Genomic DNA, 10,227 nt, shown 5'->3' with positions numbered 1-10,227 from the left:
GAGCTGCTGCTGGTTTGGACAAAGCGCATTTATTTATATTGCATGTTTTCTTATTGTGCACAAAAAAACAACAACAGCCCCTTTCTCATTTGTGAGGTAATATTTCTTGGTTATTTTCAGATAATCTCCCCATGACACCTGCCCTCCACCTGACAGGTGACGGCCGACCCTCCTGGCTGATGCGCGCCCAGATGTGCGCAGGCTGCTGTTCGGGCCTGCGCGCGGACCGCCGCCGCCGCCGCTCCAGGAGTGTGTGTTCATCACGATCCCTTAGTTCTCATTGGCTGCTAAAAAAACTTGTTGGAGCTTTTCCCTCTCGAATAAGAGAAAGCTCCAACCTATCGGTGCGCACGACCCGTCCACCCCCCCACCACCCTCCACCTCCTTTCTGGAGCCCGCCCGGTCCGCACTGGTCCCGGAGACAGTCAGAGCGGTCCAGCCTTCACACCGGTTAAATAAGCTCCTGTCACAGATAGATCAATTGTGCACCGTGAACACAGCAGCAGTGTGAGGACTCCCCGTCGAGCCGAACAGCCGCAGAGTTCCTCCTCAGCCCGCTGTGGAGGATTTCTACCCACATCTCCTCCTTCCTGCCGGACGTCCTCCAGCTTCACGTGTGACCAACAAGTCAGCAGCACCAGAACTGGACCTCTAAAGGCTGTCTGCTTTTTTTTTTTTTTTTGGACTTCTTTTTATATATATACATTTTTTTGGTCGCCGTTTTTAATGGTACAATGTCGTCGTTGCCAGGAACTGTACCGAGAATGATGCGCCCGGCTCCCGGACAGAACTATTCCCGCTCCGGATTCCCTCTGGAAGGTAGGCGGCGGCTCCCTGCAGCCTGCTCGGCCTCTCACACCCGCACAGAGGAGCCCGAAAACTTTAAAGCTCGCTGTGAAACTTCACATATGTCAGGCTAAGCAGGACTGTGGAGGAGCTTGGAATTAAAAAAGCAGCAGCCGAGGCCTTCCAGCAGCAGCAGAAGGGCCGAGACCCGGCGGCGGCGGCAGCAAGTTTTTATTTCAGGATGCAAAATTCATTGCAAAAAATACATATAAATAGCAGCCTCTAAAATGGGCTTCTTCTGATAAATGTAAGGCAGAGGTGCGTGTAATCAGCCAATGACATTTAAAAAAAAAAAAAAACCCTAGACAGTGTCCGAAATAAATTGGTTCTGGATATTCAAATTAAATGCAGGAGATTAATTCCACAGAGACGCCGTGATGGTGAATAATGTAGCCGGACACAAGGGGCCAGACACTTATCTTGAAGTGTTAATCATGTTTTCTACAGTTCACTAAATAATTGATGGAGCTCCAGGGGCCTCCGTCCCGGACCTGCTCCGCGCGCAGCGGACGGTCCGGCGGCGCCGCCTCGGTGTTCTGGTGCTGAGCTGAGCTGGGCTTGTGTCTCCACAGTGTCCACTCCTCTGGGTCAGGGACGGGTCAACCAGCTCGGGGGCGTCTTCATCAACGGCCGGCCGCTGCCCAACCACATCCGACACAAGATCGTGGAGATGGCCCACCACGGGATCCGGCCGTGCGTCATCTCCAGGCAGCTGCGCGTCTCCCACGGCTGCGTGTCCAAGATCCTGTGCCGCTACCAGGAGACGGGCTCCATCCGACCCGGAGCCATCGGCGGCAGCAAACCCAGGGTGAGAAAAGCACCAGAGAGATAATTAGAATGATAATAAGAAAAGTAAATGAATCGGGCCTGGTGCAGCCAGAGAGTCCAGAGACAGCGTGCAGCCTTTAAACAGATGTGTAAATATAGATGTAAATGAATGGAGCCCTGCAGCGGCCCACTGAGCCCACGCTCCGTGTTTCTGTCCCACTGCAGCAGGTCGCTACGCCCGACGTGGAGAAGCGGATAGAGGAGTACAAGCGGGACAACCCCGGCATGTTCAGCTGGGAGATCCGGGATAAGCTGCTGAAAGACGGCGTGTGTGACAGAAGCACAGTCCCTTCAGGTGAGGCCTCCTCTGGTAAGCCGCACTTCATTCAAGCTCTCCGCAAAAATTATTTTTTATTTTTATTTTTTATTTTTTTACCCCCCAAAAATTAAATGAACAGAAAAAAATATTGAAAATGATTGTCAAGATTTTAACAAGCAGGGAAACGAATTCTATTATTATTATTATTATTATTATTATTATTATTGTTGTTATTATTATTGTTATTTTGATGATGATGCTGAAGCTGCCTTCATCTTCATCGCAGTGAGCTCCATCAGCCGCGTGCTTCGAGCTCGATTTGGGAAAAAGGACGACGAGGACGAGTGCGACAAGAAGGACGAGGACGGAGAGAAGAAGACCAAGCACAGCATCGACGGCATCCTCGGCGACAAAGGTAGGCCGCAGGACGCGCAGCCGGGCCCGCTCGGAGCCGCTGCTGCTGCTGCTGCTGCTGCTGCTGCTTGGGACTGCTGTGTGAGCCCTGAATTGTCTACAAATTGGGCTCTAAATGGGCGTTTTGTCGCCGTGGATTTACCTCCTTGAAGCTGTTCTCCCAGCAGACACAGGGGCCGTTTAATTATTTATGATGGGGCGCGCTGGAGTGCGTCGGGCTCCCCGTGGCGCTGCGTAAACGCTCCTCTGGAGAGCGATGCTGGCGGAGATGCGCCAGTCGATATCAATTACGGTCACGTCGGCGACACAAGCCGTGGAGAGCTCACTGCTTTTGGATTGACTAAACAAAACAAACAAAAAAAAAGAATCTAAGTTGATAATATTTGAATTTAGTAATTTTCTAAATCTGAATGCCACCAGAAGAAAAGAAAAAAAAAACATTTATAATTATCTAATCCAGAAACAATTCATCTGTTCACCTAAAAATCTTATTTTGAAGCTTAAAAACCTTCCTCCTCCTGGTGCACAAATTAAATTTGACTTTATTTAAGCTGGGTTTGTTTCTCCAGATTGAATCTGAGCTGAGCTGTGAAAAAACCTCCAGTTGTTGTTTGACTCAGTCAAGTTTTCCTGACCACTGGTTCCACTGGTTCCACTGGTGAATTTATTTTTTCTTCTGCTTCCAAAGAGCATCAACTGTCCTCCTTTTGTCGTTTTTTTTTTTTTTTCCTTCTTCTTCTTCTTCTAAAAGATCAGCCGACTGTCTTTTCTGTCATCCGGGAATGGCGTTTAATAATTTGAAGACTTAGCCTATTACAGCTGGTAATGAAACCGGTGTCTGTTGAATAGGCGTCTGTGTTGGAGAGGGGTGTAATAGCTGGAAGGCATGGTAAGAAATATATTTATCCCCTATCAGCCCTCACTCTCACAGTTCCAGGCACATGCATTCTGTTGAAGGGCTTTAAAGCAGATTAAATTGAGCCCTTTATTTCTTTTCACTTTCATCTCTCGGTGGCTCACTTCATGGTGTGAAGCCTGTGGCAGAAATTCCACAGATTTTAAAGGTTTCCTCTCCCGTTGTTTAGATTGTGTGTTTTTTTTAAATATACATTTCATTTGTTTTTTTTTTTTATTTTGGTGGCACATTGTGAGTGTCTTAGGAAGAGGAAGAGGTGTGAGACAAATACACAGAGAAGTGCTGTGACTGTTTTTATATCAGATGAGTTTTCCACGTGATGCAGCAGGACAGGGTGTAAATTAACCGACTTCATTTAGAACGAGTCACAAAATGTGTCTTCGTGGTTTCAGGTTCAGTGTGAGATCATGTGTGCTCTTCATTTATAAGATCAATCATCATGTCTTCAGCAAACAAACAGAAAACAAGACTTATTTGTGTTATTTCCAGGTAGGGTCGTTGCTAGTAATTGGAAAAATATTTCCAGAAATCATCATATTTCTGTAAATTCCTGTAATTCTGTTTTTCTAGAATGAAAAAAATGCTTTTTAATATATTACGCCTCCACATTTGATAAGCATTTAATCAATGTGTTGTTTCCCAAAGATGTGCATAACCTACCTAGGAAAAAAAAAAAAAGGAGCAGCATCAGTTTTTTGAGTCGAAAGAAAAAAAAAAAGAGAAAAGGTTGGCCTGTGAGAATGGAGAGAGCACTTCAAACAAATCCAGTGGAGGTGACAAGAAGCAGCTTTGCACAGGCTGTGGTGGGAAGTTGCAGCTATTAATAACAATTTTCCCCGGGCATCTGCACTTACTCCACTCCCATCTCTCACTTTCTCGCAGCTATTTTGCCGGGTTGAAATTGAGGGAGACCCAAATGTTGGCTGGAGATAACACAATCATCACAGCCTCGGTCCTGGGCCGTGCATCGGTGTATTAAACTGGGATTAACCTCCCCTGTCTCCCTCACTGCCTCGCACCGAAAGGAAAGAAAAAAAAAAATCACATTTTTAAGGGATATATTAAAAGAACAAGGCGACTGGAAGCCACACAGAAGACGTGTATTAACAGAAATGTATCAGAAGTAATAATTATCCTGATAGTCGTCGTGTTGAACTACACTGTTTTTTACAATCTAAGCTTTTGGCTGAACTAAAGGAGCAGTTGTCTCAGTTTGACAGTCAAACTAATGATTTAAATACATTTAATGAACCTATTTCATATATATCTTTAACTGCAGGCATAAAAATGTTGATTTAGTAGATTTTTAAACCACAATAAAAACACAGGCATTGTGCAGGGACTCCACAATTTGAAGAGGAGTTAATTGAAGCTGCTACCTGCACCACATCATTAACACGTTCATTTGGCTAAAAATTCTTAATCTGTGATAAAATATGTTCTGTAGTTTTATTTGCAATATCTAGATGTAATGCAAAATACTATATTAATAACAAAAAATATGTATATTGCCGTAAATCCGCCACTAATTTGCAGCTACAACATGAAGAGTTCATCATCAGGAACCACCGGTGATGATAAACAAATTGTCACGCCTCCCTAAACGCTCAGCAGCTAAAGCTTTGATCAAAACAACTATTAATTTACCTGGTCATCTATACTGATCATGTTTTTATGATAAAACAGTCTTTGTAGTCGGGCCACAGAATCTCTTATCCAGCAGGTTTAGGGTTTGGTCACACACAAGTCATCAGGTAGACGAGGTGACGTCAGCGGGTCTGGTCCTGATGATGCAGAGCTTTAGGTTTCTTTAGCCATAAGAAATGAAATAAAGGGGACGCTCCCCTACAAACATATGGTAGATACATCAACATGATGAGGTCTGTGTATATATGTAGTGAACCTGCCACCGCTCTGATGCTGACCCGGGTCGGACCAGAGGACGGCACTCAGTGTTCCACACTTTGAAGAGCAGAGAAAGAAAAAAAAAAAAGTAGGTGAGGAAAGAAGGGAAGCCGCTGGAGCAAAGTTAGGAACTTAGAGGCTTTAATCCGCCGCCGCTGCTGCTTTTTGCTTATCAGAAACATTTGCAGTGACGCCGCCACAATGAGAGTTCATCATATTAGCTGGTGCCAGCGCTGCTTTCAGGCTTTCCTGTCTATTAATTAAAGCCCGTTTGCTGCAGGAGAGAGGTTCTTGCCTGGGCCTGCGTGCCCCCCAACACCAACGCTTTCTCTTCCAGGAATATCAGAGTGAAAAGGAAGGGCTCGCTTTGAGACTAATGAGGTCAAATGTGCACATATGTAGAGTAGATATGATCCATGTCCTGTCGGCCAGAACACCAGACACACGGGTATAGTCCAGCCAACCTTCCTCCACTAAGGTCTCTCTCCTTGAGTAAAATAAAGGCTCTACCAGACTGGCAGGATGGCGTTAGATCCCTTTGGGGAAACTGGGTCACTGTAGCAGCGCAGAGGAACACGAGCATAAAGCAGAGCAACAGAGGACTTACACAGGGAAGGAGAATGATGGAAAAAACACATTCATGACAAGCCTGGAACATGAACGTGTTTAATTTGGTTATGTGTCGTTAATTTAGGTCGTAGATTCCACTATTTCCAAGATGGCGCCGTGAGCGTGGCGGCCAGGTGTTTTTAGTTACTTACTTTGTATTAACGTAAATTTCCCTCAATGGGGGATCAATAAAAAAAATAAAATATTCTATAAAAAAAAACAACTGAACACCCGCATAAGTATTAGAGCAGACCATGGAGCTTTTATAAACTAATTCATGTATAAATATTTGCAGGTTTTAATTTCCATTCCAACCAAAACACCTTTCATTTAACACATTCTGCATTTTCTACACATTTCCACACTTTTTAAAAATACTTTCCATAAAATGTAAGATGTGAAAACCAGCCTGGCAGTGGAGAAGCCTTCATAGATCACACTTATTATTTGCATTACTTGTTTAAACACACAATACATTATGTGAATAACAGGATTTAACGAGAATATTTTCAGTCGCAATTTGGCAAAAATAATTTAAAGTTACACATAAAACAGTGAAACTAATATTTGGTGCCACAGTCAGTAATTTGTCCATAATAAATGTTTTTAAAGCTTTTTTTTAAATTATTAATTTTGAAAACAGAAATGCATGCTGGGAGATAATTAACTATTTATTATTCAGCTCTTACAGCATCATAATAACAATAATAATAATAATAATAATAATAATAGTGATCAACCAGCTCTTATTCCTTATCGTCTAATTTCCAGATGTGACTTATGGCTGCTCTTCTTGTTCATCTAACAGACATCTGAAGACATTAACGGGCCTTATGTTATAGATCAATAAGCATCTGATGCACTGATCTAATGAAATAATCCTTAATTGCAAAGCTTTACATCCCACTTACAACGATCCTAATTACAACTGAGGAGGCCCTTGATTGTATTTTCTTCCTCGACATTTATCAGCGTTTTTTGTCGGGCCTGACCTACTTGTTGACTTCCCTTTATTTCTTGTAGGACTTGGGGACTTCTCAATGGCGTCTTTGAGAAAACAAACATATATATAAAGGGGAGCTGCTGAACTGGGAGAGGGGGCTTTTGAATGGGAGAATAGCAGCCCACTTCTTTGCCATGGAGTGTTCAGTAGCCATCCCTTAATCCTTCTTTCATTTTGCCGACAAATGCCAAGAATATTGTCTGGCGACCCAATGGGAAGCTGATCAGCCAACAAAAGAGGAACGGTGCACAAAGAGCAAACAAGCAAAACGGGGTTGAGGGCAGTCAGAAGCCTCTGGTATCTCATTAACATCCCATTTGTTAAAGACGCAAACAGGACAATGGAGGAGCCGCAACAACGGCACGCACAATATGGCGACAACAAATATAGTGTTAGCACTTGGGTTGGTCTTTAATGGAGCTCATGATGAAGTAGATAGATAGATGGATGGATGGATAGATAGATGGATAGATAGATAGAAATTTGGTTGTTACAGCACAAAACTAGAGTTACCACCACCATAAATACAGATAAATAGGCCAAAATAAACGATAAGAAAATATAAAATGCAAAATGTAACCATAAGAAAAAATAAACAATAAGGAAATCTAAAATGCAAAATGTGCAATAAGTGTAATATGTCAAGAAAAGTCCTGTGTGGAGTGCAGTGCAAATAGTCATGTGCAACAAAACAAGTGTGGAAAAGCCAGTTGCAATGATGGATCCAGATGCTACAAGGCAGAGAGGGCTGAGAGCCATGACTGGGTGAATTTGACAAAAAAACAAAAATCATTCTAGGGTCTTTTTGATTTTTAATTCTAAAAAAAAACAAAAAAAACTGCAGGACTGTTTTTGAGGAGGAAAACCGAGAGGTTAACTTCATCTCCTCTTGTGCTTAATTGCTTTGTTTGCAGCCTCACTGTCAACACGCTGCTTTAATCCAACTCATTTGGCTTCCCAGCAAAAACGCGGCCCGAGAAGCCGGCAGCAGCTCGTTCGGGCAGCTTTCTTCCTGCACCTCGGCTCTCACGCAGCTAGCTGCAGGATCAAACGCTAGCTGTCTTTAAAAGATGCAGCTCCCCACCACCCACCCCACCACCCGACAAAATCCTTCTGTCCAAAAATACTCTGCTGCTTCAGAAAGACAATGTACTCCAGGTTTATTCTGAACTGCATTTATTTTTTACATGAAAAGTACGTGTCTCTTCAAACAAAAAACCCTGCACAAGATCATCTGCATGTTTACAGTAAATTACATGTTGATTTGTCTAACTGGACAATTAAAATATAGCTTTTGATCCTCAGAAAAGAAGAAGAAATGGTGTTGAGAATAAAAAAATAAAATAAATAAATGTTCTTGATTTGGACAAAAAAAAAAATGTAAGTAGACATCATGGCGGGAGGCTGGATTATAGAAATATTGAGGCCATGAGTCTCAGTCCTTCGGTTTATTGTAAAGGCAAAATATGAAGTGTTAAAAAAAAAAAAAAAAGGAAGGAAGTCTGTAGAAATCCAGAAAAAAAAATCCAGAGGACATGAACTCTTTATCCTGAGTGTTAGCTTTAGTAATAATTAATACAAATAAAAGAAATGATTTACACTCACGAAGCTAAAATTAATTATTACATCACAGCTATTTTCAAAAAGGCTGCCTGCCAGATGTGATATCGATTTACACGTCTTCTATTTTGTTTTTAAAAGAGAATCTACGACTGGGATGAAAAATCAGCGCCTTTATAACTGATTATTCACATTAGCAGCGACGTTAGCGAAGGAATCATTTCACCCAGCGACTAAACGCATCTCTGAAATCCTGTTTAAAAATTTCCATACGGGGGTCTGTGGATTTATTAGATGGCTTATTCATGGTTTTCTCCACCAATCTATAGAGAAAATCACATTCGCTAAATACATCCATCCAGTGTAATTGGCTAGAAAATGACCCTAAATATACAGAGATTACTGGTGCATAAAGACTTCTTTTTCTTTTTTTTTTGGGTGGTGGGAGTGGAGGGGGGGTGAGAGTAAATGTTCACGCTGCTGAAAGGTATGAAAGTGGATTAATGGCCATTTCTCCTTCACTGCATTAAAATAATTTGAGCCACATATTTATCACAGTCTGCGGTCATGGTGGGAAGCCAGCATTGTTCGTGCTGCGACCTCGTGGATCGCACTCTGCTGCACCGGCTACCTCGGATTACTGGTCAGGATGCTCCTCCCGCCACGTCTAAAATCATTTACAAACTTCACTTTAATATGAATCAATAGCACGTATCTCGGTGTAGCTGTGCAGTGTTTTACCAACCAGGACTCTCTGTGGCCTACTTTAACAACCATCTAATAAGTGAAACACTGCAGCAGGGAGCAACCGCCAGACAAGCTTTATGTAACTCGTGTCATATCGCGGTACGGGTATTATTTTGATAGACCTCCCAATCCGTGGAAGTTTAGAAGCACTTAAGATAGCAGACGGGTTGAGTATGAACAAAAGAAAAGTAGTGGGAATATTTTTTATTTTAGTTTTTTATTCAAATGGTGACTTTAGGCAGCACGGTGCTGCAGTTGTTGCCTCACGGCGAGGAGGTTCTGGGTTTGAATCCTGGTCGGGGGACAGTCCAACAGTCCGAAGACATGCTTGGGTTAGCTGGTGATGCTAAAAAGGCCTTAGATGTGAGGATAAGCACATGTGTCTCGTTGAGTAGACTGGTGACCTGCTCTGGGTCAGAATAAAGGTTTTTGAAGAACTATGGAATTTATGGACCTCAGTGATGTGCTTCATGTCAGGAGTTGTGTTTTGGTGCTTTTGTTTTGTCGTCTTTTATCATTTTATCGCTTTGTAATTAATTGTTTTTGTAGGTTTGTAGCTTTTAAATCAATTTCACCGGTTTGTTCTGAAAGACAATAAGAGTTTCAGAGGTTGTTGCTCCACTGATGAGTCTGTCATGAGTAACCCTGTATGTTGAAAATCAGGGAGTCATATCTAAATCTGATGTGGAGATATTGGTTTTAGCTTCTAGACAGATATAGTAAATATATTTGTTCAAACAACTAAACCAGTCAGAACGGTGTTTGCCTTGTATTTAGTGAACCACACTACCCATACTGCACCTGTGTGTCTCATATGAGTCTTCCTCAGACTGCCTGTGGATTTATTTAGTCGATCTAAACTGGTTCTGTGACTGTATACGTGTGATTAGCTTCAAACTGTGCAGGTGAGTCCGTTTTCCTCTCCTATCATTTGGTAGAACTGTAACGCGTAAAATGTTCCCTTTTCACTAACGTTGGCCCTGAAGTCAGTATTTTTCCTCCTGTACAAGCAGCTGTAGAGGGCAAGCATGTGAACAGAAAACAAGCAGTGTGTCTGCTTTCAGATGAGGTCTGCTGATACGCAAATAGTTGCTAACAAGAAAAGAAGAGGAAAAAAAAAAATTGTCAAGCGGGCTAGGA

At 42.5% G+C, this 10,227-nt stretch overlaps 1 protein-coding gene across 2 annotated transcripts in view; it reads left to right on the top strand.

The window, feature by feature from the left end:
• The first annotated feature begins 677 nt into the window (after positions 1-677).
• The window catches only part of LOC103357833 (paired box protein Pax-7-like), a 63,273-nt gene continuing 53,723 nt past the window's right edge, over positions 678-10,227 (top strand). The window contains exons 1-4 of one of the 2 annotated variants that reach the window (XM_008282553.1): positions 678-819; positions 1,419-1,654; positions 1,840-1,969; positions 2,220-2,348. In XM_008282553.1, the coding sequence (XP_008280775.1) occupies positions 735-819; positions 1,419-1,654; positions 1,840-1,969; positions 2,220-2,348 (580 nt within the window). In that variant the 5' untranslated portion in view covers positions 678-734. Of the gene's footprint in view, positions 820-1,418; positions 1,655-1,839; positions 1,985-2,219; positions 2,349-10,227 lie in introns of both variants that reach the window. The other variant, XM_008282552.1, reaches the window with a different exon arrangement.

The sequence above is a fragment of the Stegastes partitus genome, unplaced genomic scaffold, assembly GCF_000690725.1.
Source record: "Stegastes partitus isolate 25-593 unplaced genomic scaffold, Stegastes_partitus-1.0.2 Scaffold276, whole genome shotgun sequence".
In the NCBI taxonomy this organism is placed as follows: Eukaryota; Metazoa; Chordata; class Actinopteri; family Pomacentridae; genus Stegastes; species Stegastes partitus.
Note: the sequence above shows the minus strand (reverse complement) of the source record. Positions and strands in the feature narration are given on the sequence as shown.